The 16,357-nt window shown below is 37.9% G+C and overlaps 1 protein-coding gene across 1 annotated transcript; it reads left to right on the top strand.

The window, feature by feature from the left end:
- The first annotated feature begins 330 nt into the window (after positions 1–330).
- Positions 331–15,724, top strand: CRLF2 (cytokine receptor like factor 2). The gene is made up of 8 exons (XM_076328902.1): positions 331–406; positions 7,292–7,403; positions 8,164–8,336; positions 9,924–10,063; positions 10,803–10,965; positions 13,015–13,129; positions 14,162–14,246; positions 15,452–15,724. The coding sequence occupies exons 1-8, from the start codon at positions 331–333 to the stop codon at positions 15,722–15,724; spliced, it is 1,137 nt and encodes a 378-aa protein (XP_076185017.1).
- The last annotated feature ends 633 nt before the right edge of the window (positions 15,725–16,357 follow it).

Raw genomic sequence — 16,357 nt, forward strand, 5'->3', positions numbered from 1 at the left:
ACAGCTATGCACAGCTACCTGGTCCTTGTTTGGAACAGGGCTATGGTCACCTCTAATTGATACAGCCGTGAAAAGATAAAGCAAAGTGCTGACAAAAGAGATACTCATATTCTGAGAAATTAATTTTATTTTCTTTAACATAGTATGAAGAAGGTGTGCATTCCAAAGTCCTACATTTCTGATTTGTTTATAGCTAGAGATATGTAATTTTTTTATTTCCTGTAGTCATTTCCTCCAGTTCCCTCCAGCCTCTGGTATAAAGTGATCAAATAGTAAAGTCCAGAGATTACAATTACTCATCTCTTCACAGTCTGTTGTGTCATTCCAACCATGAGACTCATCTTTCAAGCTTGTTCAATAATCTTCACACTCGGCAACCTGGTGGCTTCTCAGTCGCAATCTCTTGGTAAGTTCAAATCCACAGATATTTATTTAAGAAACTGATATATTAGTTAGCAATATTTCTGTGTGTACTTTACCTCATGTGTTACAATATTCAGTACTTTTTTTGGTGAAAAGAATCAACCAAACAGAAATTGATATCCAGCAGAGATGAAAGTGGATTCTTAACCTCCCCCCCCCAAACAATAGTGATTATGATAATAACAGATTTCTATGAAAGTTTTCTAGTTAAAAATCAAGGCAGAACTCGCTAAGCTTGTGTCTGTTCTTTAAGCAGGACTACTTACTGTCTAAGGCATAGGTTATAACAGAGTAGACTGCATCCAAAAAAGACTAGCCTTCACGTTGAACAAAGATGGATAAAACAGATTCCAGGTAAGACTGCAGCGCTTGGTATTCTGGAATAATGAACATGATGGGAAAATATCCAGCAATATCTTGCACCTGAGAAAGCATCAAGGTAAAAATACTGTTAAACAGCAAAATTAATAAAGACATCAAAAACTGGTTACTTGCTACCTAAATATAAGAACATCTATTTCATGTGTTTGTCTGCAATGCCATTACTTATAGCTTGCCAAAGACAAATGGATTCTTAAAGAAATCAAACATAAAGCCCAACACATAGGCCGATAATCTAATCTTCACTCTTGTTAATTTATCACAAGTTCCCTGTCATTCATTTTATAAGGAGAAAGAAATACTTTAAAGTTATGCTCTCGTCTTATCAACCTATAAATCAGCTCTCTGTTCTGCTGTACGTACGGTAAGTACCATTTTTGGCGATGCAGCATCACCTGATTCTCCAGTGTTAATTGCTCCTGTGAGTCACTGGCTTACCTGTGAGGGGACATGACTCTTCTCTGTCCTGAGATGGCAACCACCTATAGCCATGCTGTACCGATGGCATGACTTTGTGGAACAAAAGTTAAAAATTACAGTTCTGGTGCTTATTTGGTGCAAAGTGTCATGATGCTTAGCAATCGTTGGCGATCTTCCGAAAAAAACCACTCAGTTTGATAGGTTACAAGTATTATGCTATAAGGATTATGCCTTGCCTCAAAATGTCTATAAAAGCTCTCTCTTGCTGTCTTGTTCCTTCCCTTGAAAAGAGGTTTTCTATTCAGTCTCTGTCCTGTGTGTTCAATTCAGCAGTCTTGTGCACAAGGAGTTGCACTTTCGCCTACATGTGTTCCTATTAATGAAATGAAACTGTTCTCATAGATCAGTAGTATTAAGGGTAACTAAAGACTGTAGGCTCAGATCTGGGTCTTGCTCTCCAGTAGTTTCTATACAGTATGCTGCAATATGTGGAAGTTCAACATGTGGTTACTTATCAGGTTTCATCAGTGTAAGGAAATCAAAAGTGGTTTTTCTTCTTTGTTATGTTTCAGTGAGGTTGCAACTGTTCCAGTACTTGCATGTTCCATTCTGTTATCTTTGCAGATTGACATTCTGCCTCTCCTTTTTCTCTTTTCTGATCTGTTCCATGACATTCAGCCTTTTTACAATGTTCTCCTTCAATAGTATTTTTTCTCAGTAATGAACTTTGAAAGGTGGCTTAGAGGGGGAATGTACTTGCTCATATTCTTGCTTGAGGTTGTGTCTGCATAATCTATTGCTCAAGGAAATGCCTTTTTTTTCCCATGTAAAAGTACTTTCTCCACACACTATAGTGGTATTTTCCATGCTTCTCTGTCCTGAGAAGGGCTAGGTGCCCAGCAGTGCCTGGGAGGTTAAAGACTTGTGTGGAGCCCTACCAGTCCCCATCTGGTTTTACCGAAGATGTAGACCTGGATAATTCTCTCTGAAGCTCCAGGGCACTGGTATGTGTCCTACAGCATGGCAACATGCTGCATACCTAACTAGACCAGCAGGCCATCCTCAGTCAGAAAGTTGCTGCCACCCCTCTTTAGCCCAAGGACTGCCTATTCATAATATTTTTGACCTTTCCATCTACCCATTATCATAATACAAAGAATAATGATAAATGTGTTGTTTTGGTCTATTGTGTGCCTCTGGGATCATGAATAGAAGAATGCTTTAAATAATTATAATTACTGTGGAAGAGCTGGCACATTAGCTGAGAATGATACATGGTGTTACAGGTGGATTCATAAAAATTCCATCATAAAGAAAGGGAGAGAAATGGTCCGCTCTATTCTCTTTCTCTCTATATCTTTCCATTAACAAAAGATATGAATGATTCTGCCTCCAAAAGTATAGGTGTATAGGTGCTTCAAAAAAAAAAAAAAAAAAGGAAAATAAACACCTTTTCAGTTAAAGGCAAAGGAAAGGTCATCAGGAGGAAACACCATATTTCAGATAACCTGTACATATACTCAGAGAATGTGATGTCAATTTAATCCCAACTTTAAAAACCTCACTTAGGCTATGCATCTTTTCATATTGAAACGTGACTTATGCAACATATACATGCTATAATTTGAAAAGATGCACGCAAATGTTTACTGAATGTTTATACAAAACACAACTCGTACCACATGCAAATAGCCTACAAAACTCATGAAATCAGAAAGCACAGTAGAAAATTGCCCCAAGTAGAGCTTGAGAAAGAGTCTTTAATAATAAAAGACTGATAAAGCCTTTTCTATCCTACATAGCTAGTTAATTATGTTAAGACTGATTTCTTATGAAGTTCTTAAAAACTAAAGCACAGGAAAGAATATGTATATATCACCAGATAGTGTGTTACAATTTCTGTTCCATTTCTATTAAATAGCTCTATTTATTGTTAAAGTATTTAATTATGTTTTACCTTCCATGTTAGTACATAAATAACTGCAGTTGCTGGAGTTTATATTTAAATGTTAAAATCCCAGAGTTTCAATTCGTAATATGTAGTTTTTTTTCAGAAAAAGGTTCTGATCCTAGAAAGATTTATATGTGTTAAGTTGATGCACGCTGAGTAATCCTGCTAAAGTCAAGTGGATTACTCAGAGTGTGCAAAGTTAAGTCCATCAATAAATCACTGCAGGACTGAAGCCAAACTGATATTCTTCTCTGTCACCCAAAAAAATATGCATTGCCAAACCCAAGATTTAGTGTGCATCTCTGAATTGCAGCCTCTAATAAGTAGTATAGAGCTATCATAATATAACTGAAAAATAGAGAATAATGAGTGTTGTCCAAGGTTCAGAATGAATTGGTGACTTCTGTTGCCTTCCAACAGGCCAGTCAGATCAGAGTCTCAGGTTTTACTTAGTATCTACTCCTTAGTGTGTGGAAATCCCATGTTGTCCCTCTGGTTTCCTTATTATCCATCTCTAGAGCCAACCACACCTCAACTCACCCACTGCGAGTTTGAAGAGATCAAACACCCCATTAAAGGAACTTTATGGGATTCAGGGTTTTGATACTGGTGTTCTTTTTGCGTTGGAATTGAGGGAAAATGTGGCACCCTGAAAAAAGCTTTCAAGAGTTGGCCTGTATGGAGAGGGAAGAATGGATTCCCACTTTACCAAAACCTTTACTGTCATTTCTCTGCTGGCAGTGTCACAGTTGTGGGATACATAGTCACAGGTTCAAGGAGCTTCCCAAGCACACATCACCTATTAAATCTAAATACTGGCATAAATCTAAATAGTTTTTCTCAGGTGCATACAAAAAATTTGGATGAGCAAATTCTGTGTGATCTCTCTCACAATTAATGAACCAGTGCTATCTGTGTTAATTCCACCAATTTCCCTATAAACATAACTTAAAAAAAAAAGTTATTTATACTGCCCAGTTAAAGAAAATTCATTCAGAAAGACTAAGCAATACAATATTATTTTACCACTCTGAACTTGGAGGGATAAAACTCATAGCAGTGCAGTATTTTCCTCTTGGAGGTATTTAAAACAAGCTTTTCCTCTCCTTTCTGCTCTTCTTTTAATGGTGTTGTCTATTTAGGTTATAAACTCCCTTTTTCCTCTTCCTCCCTTTTTTCTGTACCTGTACAGCCCTTGTGACAAAATTGACTGAACGATTAGAGCCATTTTTCATAGCAAATTCTACAAGATCCCCCAAAACTTTTACAGATCATTTGACATCTGCACGCACCTACTTTTCACCAGTAAAGTTACCTCTTCGCTTTACAAGTCCCTTCAGACTTCAGATACTAGCAGCTCCATGGTACTGAGCAACCTGAGACCAGTCTCATATATAAACCGAACCTGCCCCATTTGCTTCACACTAGAAATCAATGCAAACAGATCTTTCGCATCATGGGCCAACTGCTTCAACCTCACAGCTGGACAGCAATGGGATAAATGCTGGGTGTTGAGCTCACCCTCCAAAAAATGGAAAAACCACTGTTGTGTTTTTCAGTGGGGCTGCCCAGGTGCCCAAGTCCAAGTGAGGGTTTTGAGCTGGCACCCTTCGTCTGGTAAGGGTCCTGGCACAGCCTGGATTAGTTGGCTATGCCTGAGTTAGGACTCTCAGATACCCACTCTTTGTTATATCCTACTGGCAAGACTGCATGCCTCTCTGCTTAGCACATAGCCTGTTTGAAATCTTTTTGTCAAGCACAGGAAGACGTATGTGCACAGCTCTCTGCAGGGATGTTAAGCCACCTTCTGAGATTAAACTGAAGAATTTCGTTCATGCTTGACTTAAAAGTTGATTTAAAAACATGCCCTAAAACCAGCATTTTGCCGTCTGTCACTGTGCCAAACTATTGTGCACATAGAAACAGCGTCATAAATTAATTTTGAAATTAATTATCCTTGAAAATACGTGATTAAGAAAGCAAGTACTCTTCCTGGTTTTATTTTCATAATTGAAGCATAGACATTAACAGTTCTTTCTCAAAGCAAAAATATCTGCAATCAGACTAATTATCAAAAAGTGGAAAGTACATATTTTGTTGCTTCTAAAAGGAATTGAAAGGATTCGTTCTATACTCACAAAAATGATCTCAGGACAGTACAGTATTCTCCATTCACTAACATTTATATTCTTTTTTATAATGTTAATTTTATTTAAAGATGGAGAACGTAATTATACACTCAAATGTGCATTAAATATATGTTTAACTATATTTATTGAAAATCTAATTCCAAGTAGTCATATGGATTTCAGTTACACTAAGCATAACACTAGATACCGCACAGCACAATCACGCTAGAATTTAGTCCATAAAAATTAAAATGTAATTGCAGACAAAGAATCCACTCTTAGGCACTTTGCCATCATATTTCTTAGTGGCTTTAGTTAAAGACAACAGTATCTCTTAAACCTGCTGAGGGGACTTACAAAGGGCTTGAGGAGTTAGGAAACAAGGGCTAAGTAGTCTCTTGTAACAGAGGTAGAACTGGCTGGATAAATTCCATCTTATGATAGCTTCTCAGGTATTGAAGTTCTGTTTTTGCTTCAGTGCGTGATAGTACTGACTTCTCTATTCTTCAGAAAAACACATGAGATTTTCAGTTTGAGAAAACAATGCAGAACAAGCCTGCAGGCATTAATGAGGAGATGGAGGAGTTAGTTTCAAGTCCTTCTCTTGAGTAAGAGCAGAATCATTTTTACCAGAGCTCCACGAATCATGTAGCAGGGACCTGCAGGTACATCTACCCAGCGTCTCTTGGATTTCTGTCTCTTGAATGATTTTGACAAAACAATATGTTACAACACAATTACACCTATACAAAAATGTTTTGACTAACTCTAATTACAGAAGTCATGAAACACCTAGATGCAGAGATACAGCCATGAAAACAGGCAAAACGGTTACTTGAACCCACGTCTTTCTCACATTCTTAGTGTTGATTACGGAGCAAAAGATAGCAGCCATGAGGATAGCTAGGCCTGATTCCCATGAACATTCAGGATCACTGTATGTAATAAAAAGCTCATAAGAAATGTTTTAAAATTTTTCCACTTTAAACCTCTTTTAAAGTCCAGAGTGGCATAAAATGTAGACAGCAAAAAAAGCTAAAATCCTCTATTCTCCTGCTAGATGGGAATATTCCAGCAAAAGTTTTTAGTGGTAAACACTTCATGTCTGAAGACAGCAGTCTGCAAATTTTACCCACAAGTGGTTTCTTGCTGATATTCAAGAGACATTTTCTTTCTCTTTGTTCATTCAAGTAAATATAATTTCACATCTTATAGAATGCAAAATAAATAATTTGCCCTTCTCCTTGATATAGAATGGATTTCTAATCCTTCTGCCTTCTTAATTTCTTCATTTTTCAGTGTCAGATTTATCTTCAGTGTCTGATTGTGGAATCCTGATGGACACAGAATTAAAATACCTGTGTCCCTAGCAAGAGGTATAACAAGGAGAAGGTCAGGAAAGGAACTAATATCTGCATGCAGTCAGAGGACATTAAATGATCTTGCTCGTCTGTAAGATGGAATTGGCCAGAACCACATATATCAACTATGCAGTACACCTACCTGTGCTGATCTGCTCTGGGTTCCTATGGGTCTTGACCTGGTCTTGACCTGTGGTGTTAGTTCCTTGTTTCTTACAGTAAACATCTGACAGTTTACACACAGGGTCCATGTGGTATTAGTTCCCAAGTAGTTTTCCTTAGCAGGAAAACCTTAGCATGTATTATGTGGGGAAGTTGGCTTCAAGGTATAGGCCCTAGGCATTGAATACACGTGAACCAGTCTATACTTTTTGGCCCAGGGACCATGGGGTGCTCTCTGGTGTTGCTGTGCATGCTTTCATTTTGTTATTTTGAAATTCTAATTCAACCTCTCTAAGTTATTTTACTCTGTTTCCTTGCATTTTAGATATTCTTGTGTCTTCTTATTTTATGATCATCTGAGTCTATTGCATACATATCTTTGAAATACTGATTGCCTACCAATGTCAAGGGATACTTTTCATACTCACTGCTGAAATCATATTCTCTGTCAATGTCCTGGTCAGGTTGGAAAGATGCCATCAACACCACAATAATCAATTTCAACAATGAGAAGATGCAGATCACATGGGCAGCAAGAAAACTATTTCCCAGTGAGAATGTGTCATTTTCTTATACGTGAGTATAAGACTATATATACATATATATATATACACACACAATGCCTATTCTTCCCTTCTTAAAGGATTTACTTTGGGAGGCTGAAATATCTAAGTCCATTTGAGTCTTCTGTGAACTGTACCTGAAAATGCTTTTAACATTTGTTAATCATCCAGCATTAAACCTGTTTATATTCACAACCTGCTACAGAAGCGTACAAATTAATAAGCCTGCTGAATAGTCAGTCACAATAGACATTATATGAAAGGTTTGTCCCTCTTCTGTCGTTGTGTTTTTTCCACATATGTGTGTGCATTTTCCTTATTAACTGACGTCATTAATGGCTAGGAGAAATTTAATGTTTTGGTTAAAGGCAGTCATAGCTGTCATTTTCCCTTTTATTTCTGGGTGCTATATGTGAAACAACTTTTAGTAGTACAATCTTGGAAACAGGTTCATGAAAACATCTCTTTGAGCAAGTCATTCTCTTATTAGAAAACAACAACAACAACAACAACATGAAGGAAACTTGGTAATTTGAGACTGCATCAAAACCCAGGGCTGGAAAGTCAATGAGGTTTGGGTAATTAATTCCCTCACACCATTATGAAATTTGCCACTTCAAGAAATTCCATACACAGAATTCCCTTGGTAAGAGCATTTGAAAAAGAAAAAAAAAAAAAAGAAAGAAATAAAAAGGAAAGAACAGTAACAAAAAGGAATTAACTTGTGTTAACTGGTAAGAGTGTTCCATTCACCAATATTATTTCATTTATAGATTTGATGAAGGCAAGCACAAAGTTTGGAAGCCATGTCCCACCTATTTATTGGATCAAGATTATAATTCTGGATGTCTTTTTAAGACAGATGGACCCACCCTTGCCATCTCTATCAGGAACAGCAATGGAAGTGAAGAGCTTTTTTCTAAAAGACTGAAATCTGATTTTTATAGTAAGTATGTAAAATCACAACTACTTTGGTAGTCCTAGTGTCTTCACTGATTCTCTAGTTGTCCTCAGTTTGAGAAGAAATCAGTTATATTGGTGTATAAAATGTTATTAGTGTGTGTGCCAAAACCAAACTATAGTTATTTCATGTTGAATTCCATCCCTTGCTGTCATCAGTAGTTATGTAGGCCTGTGTACAGCTGCACATGTAATCCCAACATGGGACAGTCAGATTTGTTCCAAAACACAGTTTCAAAATCAGAATGAAAATACTAAAATATATGGGTGTGCTTAGTCTAGTGCAGGCCTGCTCAGTATTCATATCAGGAAAATGAATAAAAGTTGATAGTTTCTTGTCTTAGTGCTGGCTGTGTGATCTTTCTTGTATTTTTAACCTTCCGTTCTTTTGCCATCTTCCATGGGATGCGAGGCAGCAAACTACTTCTCATCAAAGAGGCTGTCATAAAACCATCATCAGATGTCAGTAGAAATTTGCTGAGTGGCTCTGGTACAGTCTGACAGCGTAAAAGAGACATCCTCCTACTAGTAGAGAGACGATGTTCCTGTTTTTATTAAATCCTTCTTGCTCCCAAATACATATTTTACATCTAATGTGAGATTAATTTATCAAAATCTTCTGGAATTGCACATAGTTACATCATTTAAAGTGGAGGGATTTTTTCTGATAAAAATCACACAGAAAATATACAATGCAGAATTATCTGAAAAAAATATATATATTCCAAATACATTATCAGCATTTATTAATAATGTTTTAGCAAAAGGGATTAAACAAAAACCTGTCAGGGCATCTAACTTTGAGAATACTTTTATATGTCATAATTTTACCAATATCTGGTATATTATGGAAAGCTGCAACCTGATCCTCGAATTTTGGTTATTAAACACCCACTGATAGTAAAATGAATTTCAAAAGGGTTAGGTAACAAAGCACAGATATCAAGGATCAGACTTAAGTCTTTAAATTAAGCAGGCAGAATTTTCAAAATACAAAAAGGCAACTAGAAGGATTGCGAAAGCAGGTAACACTCTTCTCACTCCTTTATTTCCCACTACTGAAGACTAACCAGCTACGTAGATCAAACCATTGCACGCTCTTCGGACCATCTGAAAACATTCAGTTGTGCACAGGTAGACATCCAGTGCTTTTTGCAGATGCACCACCATATCCCACATAGCCTCCAGCAGCTGCACAAGTGTCTCTTGTAGGTTTTATGGTACTGAATTTTTCAGTCTCTTTCCAATAAAGGAGCCTCTTTCTTTCTCTTAATTGCAGGGAGTATGAGGAGACTGGAGTCCTTCCTTAAGTACTTGCAATAAGTTCCTGACATGAATTAGTATCTACCTTTGAATGTGGCACCTTGAATGCTGAGCAGTGTCATGGTGTCAAGCTCCATTTTGATGTTTAATAGGGAGCTCAGCTACAAAAGTGCATTCTCCAAGAAGAAAGTCCACCTTCTTCACTTACTACTCAGAGAAACATTGAGACAAGGAAGGAATAACAATAATTTTAACTGCCAATTACTTCTTTTTAAGACACTATAGCATAATTTGTTTCTCTTCCTCTTAGTAAAGCCCAATAGACCAGAAAATGTGACCTTCTTCTGGAAAGAGGACACCGTTACTGTAAGCTGTAATAAACCAGAGAGAGCTGTGAAGTGCTTGAGACTTGAGCTTCAATACAAAAGCAAGTTTGACAAAGACTGGCAAGTGAGTTGAACATGACGTTTTTTAATCAACATTGGAAGGAGCTGGAAGTAGCATCTCCATAGAATGTAAAATAGAGTTGTTTTCAAATTGTTCTCCCATCCTGTATTTTCAAATATAGCTGGTAGCAGAAAACAGTTACATTTTTAGGATCTTGGATCCCTGCCATGCCAGAAAACATTTACTTTTTGAGTTCTATCTAATTGCCACCCAAAGAGCTGAGTACAATCTAAGGGAAAGGTTATACATTCAGAATAGAGGAGTTTTGGAAGACAAAAGCAGAAAGCAGAGTAGAGTTAAAAGAAGAGAGAAAAAGGGAGAAAAAAACATGACATAGAATGAAAGAAAAGAGATGACACAGGATTTTTATTTATTCTAAAGTTAGCTGTTAAGTATTTCTAAATATTATTTCATTGACTTAAACCTTTCCAGTCTCAAAAATAGATTGTAAATATTTTGTGGATCAAAGTGTCTTTGCATATTGTAAATATGCAACTGTAACATAGTGCACTATGTAATGATTGTCATGACCTTCAACTCAATATCAGACAATGAGGAATGGCTATGGATAGTGAAGAGTCAGTCAAGAAACAGAATTCCTCAAAACTCAGAGAAGTTAAAATGCAGTTCTGGGGTTTTGGGTTGGCCTATCACTTGCCCTAGCTGTGACCATGACCGAGTGTAACATTCTGAAGCACTGTCTTGAAAACCAGAATTAACGATGATACGCCTTCCTTCTTAGTCCAGAACTTCTAAGTGTTGCAGTGTTGGAGAGCAAGGCTTTGATACAAGGAAATGCTATTCTTTCCGGGTCAGACTGAAGAGGCTAGTACCCTACTGCAACGTAGTTAATTACAGCAGTGACTGGGAAGCAGAAACATTTTGGATGAATGGCACATTATTAGGTAATGGCTGTGCTACATTCATATATTGTCTGAGTACAAATGGGGAAGGGGTGACTGCAAAAGGGGCTGGGAACATGCAGCAAATTAACGTTGCACTGTTGTGCTCCATCTTCTGTTATCAAAGACAGTTCATGTGGATGTCTAATTGCCCATGTTTAACTCCTGTCTGCTTTGTTCCTGATGGCCCATAACACTATCAATTTATGCCATAATCAGCAAAGTTAAGAGTGTCCTTATTATTTGTCTTACAATAGTGTCTAGAGTCCAGCAATGACAGCAATGTGATGCATGGGGGGCGCGCATGTGTGTGTGTCCACATATGATATATGGACATCAGACTTGAACCCTAAGAAAATCCTTGATGCCCCATTTTTGAAGGCAGTTTGTTTTCAAAGTACATCCAGTTGAACTACAGGACCAGAGGTCATAGCAGTCTGATGCTCATATGTGCTGGATTGATCAAAACAGGGAGGATGAGGGAAAAGAGATAAAATGGAAGCAAAGTCAGTATCAGCACTGCTTTCCCACCAGACAGACACATTTAACTAAGTGCGATTGACTGTGGTTAGATCTTTGATGGAAACAGTATTTGTACTGGTTATCAAAACCAAAGAACAGATTTGCTGTAGTAAAGAAAAGACCGTACACCATCCCAACACATTCGTATCATATCAGCTAAGCATAAAATGCCACCCACTAGGCTTTATCAGAACTATGAGACACCCAAATGTCCAGTGAACCCAGATGTGAGTTCTCTAAAATGCACTGGCCTATCAGCTCACCTGAAGAAAATCTGTATACACAAAGCTGGGATGACACCCTGGAGCATAGTTGTGTGTAGCCTGTGCACTGGTAGTAGCCACAGTGCTGACCTCCAGAGAAGCCTCCTCCACCATGCAGACTGTGAGCCTGCAACAATGTCCTCAGGTGTGGCTGACAAATGACCTCAAGAAAACACAGAGGACAACGTCTCCCTGTGCACCTCTGAGAGGCGAGCACAAAACAGCCCTACCTGGACCATTTGACCAGAGGCTGCTGGCAGGTAACTGCAAGGAAGGAAAGCACAGAGGAGACAGACTAATGGTTCAGTCACTCTGGGAGCCCCTGGATCAGAAGTGACATTGGCACAGCCCCTTCACTGGGGCAAGCGCTTCACTTCAGGACTTTAATGACTTGTTATTATTGACTCCAAATCTAACATCAGAGGAAGCCATGAACAAAGCTGTGCTCAAGAAATTTCATAGACTCTGCATAGCTTACTTGGGGATCGCAACTTTTCTTGTGGCTTTCTGGCAAGCTGAACAAAGCAGGCAGGTGGAACAGGCTGGACAGTTGCTCCTGCATGAATAATCATTTAGTATTTATAGTATTTATGTGGAGAGCAGAAGGTCAGTAATAGGAGGTAAGAGTTTTGAGGTGACATTACAAAAGCTGCAGGCAAAACACTGAGAATGCCGAAAAGTGCACAAATGCATTAGTTTTATATACCTGATATAAAGGTATATATTATTATATATCTGTGTGCTAGACGATATCTTGCCACTAGTTACTTTCTGGGTATCGGCACTTGTGGTTTGCTGGCTTTTTGTTTGCTGGGATGGGGGCGATGTTGTTTGTTTGTTTGTTTTATCTTGGGAAATAAGACATTTAGGCTACATGTAAAATTGCACTTGCAGCTTTGGTGATTATACGTAGGTGTATGTAATATGCATCTTAGCACAAAGTTGCTGTATCACTGTCAATGTAATGTGATGAAGATGAGGAGAAATATTCGATTCATTCATAACGCCTCTACTCTGCCTGTAAGCCCACTCCTTTGTCCTGTACCAGGTCAATTTAGATAAATAAAAGCACAATTTTCTTTTGTTGCAAGGTGTGGGGAAGGATAGCTTTTCTTTTCAGTTTCAATTGAACAACTGAACTTGTCTTATTTGTTCTTAAACTTTTGGGGTTTTTTAAAGAAAAGTCAATGTTCTAGTGTGATTAGGAATATTTACTGTTAAAGCAAAAAATGTTTTTTTCACATACTTTTTTTGTGATTATTCCTAGATTCATGTGATGATGATATAAAATCTCAGTCAAACACAGTAATTTTTTTAAGTTGTTTTCTGGCAGTACTTCTAATGATACTTATCCTCTTGATTCTTCTGTGTAAATGGCAGAGGTAAGTATAATTTTATTGGTTACTATTAAATAAACATTTCATGAAAACAGAGCTATCATTTAGGATCAAGTCTTTTAGCACTCAAAATTCTTATCTGATAAATTAAGTCATCATGAAGATGTAGAAGTCAGTAGCTTAATTACTATTTGAGGGATAATGCATCCTGGCCTTCCAAACATCAAGGCTTTTAATTTTCAGAAACAGAACAATTCTGGCAAAAGACAATGTTTCAGGATAAAATTCTGTCTCTTCCACTTAATTTCTTCTTCCTTTTAGAAATCTAGTTAAATCCTGAGAAGCCAAGTATTTTGGTTACTTCTTCTGAACTGACATTCTTTTGTGCAACTTTCATCAGACTCAATGTCTGTTTGCAGTAGGCTGAAGTAAGCTTGAGTGCATTCAGCTTTAATAAGACTGTATCAATATTTGGATTTGCAGTTGAATGACTCTGTTCATATTTAGAATCTACACTTTAAAAAAAACCAAATGACCAAACAACAAATGAAACCTGCAAAGGCCCCAAATTTTGGCTTTTTCAGTGGGAAAAAAAAAGCCAAAAATGTAGTATTTCAGAAAATGAGCTGAAAGTATATGGGACTCTGATAACCTTTTTAGATCATAAGTTGAGTTTTTTCTCCTATAATTCTATGTTTCAAGTTTACGTTTGTGTTCACTAAGTCAGCCAGTACAGCTGGTTGCTGCACTATCTTCCCTGTCTAGGGGACTATAAAGCTCTGACTACTGCATGGAGTAGAATGGCACTTGCTGACCAGCTGGAAGTTTGTATAGAGTCCAGATTTTACTAGGATGGGGTTGGTTGAAAATCCAGGAGAAAAATCACTCTTAGCCTGACGGCGTTATCATACTCTTATAACTGCTTTTTGACTTTAGAACACATTTAAAAGAAATCAAGCCTAGAGTACTGTCATGTAAAATATATTTGTGGCTACAGAACTGTGCTGAAGTAGAATTTTGTATGAATGACTACACTATAACAAAACGTTGATTTGTATTTTCCTTTCCTCTTTGCAGGCTTCAAAAATCAGTCATGCCTGCTATACCGGATCCAAAATACGTATTTGTTGATCTCTTCAATGATCATAATGGAAACTTCCAGGTAAACATTCCCTTCCTAGCAAGGCTGTGAACTCTACAGTGTTGAGCTATTTGAAAGTAGCTACTGATACTTGCTTTGCACAGACATTACTACAAGCGCTCTCTGACCCAAGAGAAAAGCCCTTCCCCTCATGAAACATCACCACGAGGATCCACGGAGCAAATACCAGAGCTCATACAATCAGTGTAGTGCTACTTTGGCACTGTGAAAAGACACTTGCTGTAGAAAGAGAGAGAGAAATTGCTGGAGAAGAATTAAGGGGTGTCCAGAGGCACAATATCCAGTGAGATGCCATTGTGGTAGTTGCATCCATTCCTGCACACAATAGCTCAGGGAGCTTGCTTCAACCTGATCTTGCCCTTTATGTTTGTGAAGTGCTGTGAGACTTAGTACTGAGCCAGTGATGGCACTCATGCCTTTGGAGGCATCAATCACAGTAGGAAGCACCCTTTCTTAGCCACAGAGGTGTATGGTTGCTAAACCTCTAGACATGAAATGGCTGTCAAATGAATAGATCACAGGTTTTGCTTTTGCTTTCTTACTGCTTCTTGAGTCCATGACATCACATGTGACGTATTTTTTCTGTATTAATTGGGCTGTCTTTATGTTAATTACTACTAAGTTTCCTCTGAGTGGAGACAGGTCAAATATTTACATTTTCAAACCCAATGACAATATCAAAGAGCAGTAATAACATTTCAGTGACAAACTGAAAACTTTCTATATATAAGATAGCTTTAAACTGAAACTGAAGAAGAAAGATACAAATGTAAATTAATACTGAAGCTTTAACACAGAAATGCTATGTTGTGTAAATATCCATGTAAACTCAGTCTCAATTCAGATTAAGTCAGGGCTTGGGTCAAAGAATGCATGAGTCTATCAAGGAGGGAACACCAGGTATTTTACACATCCAAGGTTTTCTAAAGGCCCTGATTAAATACGAAGATGTACTTAATGTGGTCTCGATAATAAGTAGGAGTTTGTATGCGCTTGTGGAATCCTGTCTGGTTTCCTGCAATCCTGCCTTTCTTCCATCCTGCTGTCTTATGTCCTGCTTGTCTATATTGCTTCCTTTTCATCTTCTCCATTGTGGCTTGTCCTGGAAAGATGCCATTACTAAAGGAATATCAGTGTCTGTACAGCCAGGTTTCTTTAAATTGATCTCTCAGTCCCTGCCAACGTCAACACTTCCATTTTCCTAGGAATGGATAGACAAAACTGCTCACGCAATGGTACAAACCAAGCCAGAATATGAAGAGCCAGAGTGCATCATTGAGGCAGAAAGCCAGCAAGAAGACGAGAAGAATAGTGACAAACAGGGTTCTCAAGAAAAAATCTTCAGTTTTTCAAGAGCAGCTGAAAACAATGACTCCAAAGCAGCTCAGATAGCCTGCCTGATGCCAACATCCAACACTATAGCTTCTTTTGCTGGCTTCCAGATTTTAATGAACGATGATATGTATGTGATGTTATAAAATTTGCATAATGCAGAAGGTGTTAGGAAATGACATGAAAGATCCTGATGAGTTTAGGGGAGTGGCTGAATAGAAAAGTTTGTCATGAGTAGATTCACATCAAGAAAGACACTAGGCTGTGTTATCTGGTTTCAGATCTGTTCTTTTCCAGCACTTATGACCATTTGGGCAGGCTCAGAGTTTGAAATAAACACCTGATAATTTATAGAGTTAGGGTTTGTTGTTCTAATTGGTGTTTATCTCTAAGACTAAACTGAGCTCCATTTTCCTGCTATGGACAGAAGAGAACAAGAGCTCCTCCATAACACGTTTGCAGAGCCGAGACTCAGTCCTTGCGCTTATAGAGTATGTAGAGCAGTGCAAACTACACTGTTATTCTTCCCAAATGAAGAGAGAAAATAAAGGGATTTTTCTGCTAGTGGTCTTTGACTCACAGAGACCAGACCATATACTGCTCATTTTCACAGGGATAGGATACTGCTTTGCAAGCCGTCCTTAGACTAGAAGTGCTTGTTTTTGTAAGCTGCTTCTCCCATTGTGAAACTTCGTGCTGCATGGCACCCATCAAAGGTTTTATGAAGAGAAAGAGTGAGCCCCATGTCTAAGAACAGCAGAGTGAGGATGTACAGTATT

This window comes from Aptenodytes patagonicus, chromosome 1, assembly GCF_965638725.1.
Source record: "Aptenodytes patagonicus chromosome 1, bAptPat1.pri.cur, whole genome shotgun sequence".
Lineage (NCBI taxonomy): Eukaryota > Metazoa > Chordata > Aves > Sphenisciformes > Spheniscidae > Aptenodytes > Aptenodytes patagonicus.

Coding starts and splice junctions, on each gene's coding strand:
- CRLF2 (XM_076328902.1), top strand. CDS start 331: ATGAGACTCATCTTTCAAGCTTGTTCAATAATCTTCACACTCGGCAAC. Junction 7,404..8,163: donor AATGTGTCATTTTCTTATAC/GTGAGTATAAGA, acceptor TTTCATTTATAG/ATTTGATGAAGGCAAGCACA. Junction 8,337..9,923: donor ACTGAAATCTGATTTTTATA/GTAAGTATGTAA, acceptor TCTTCCTCTTAG/TAAAGCCCAATAGACCAGAA.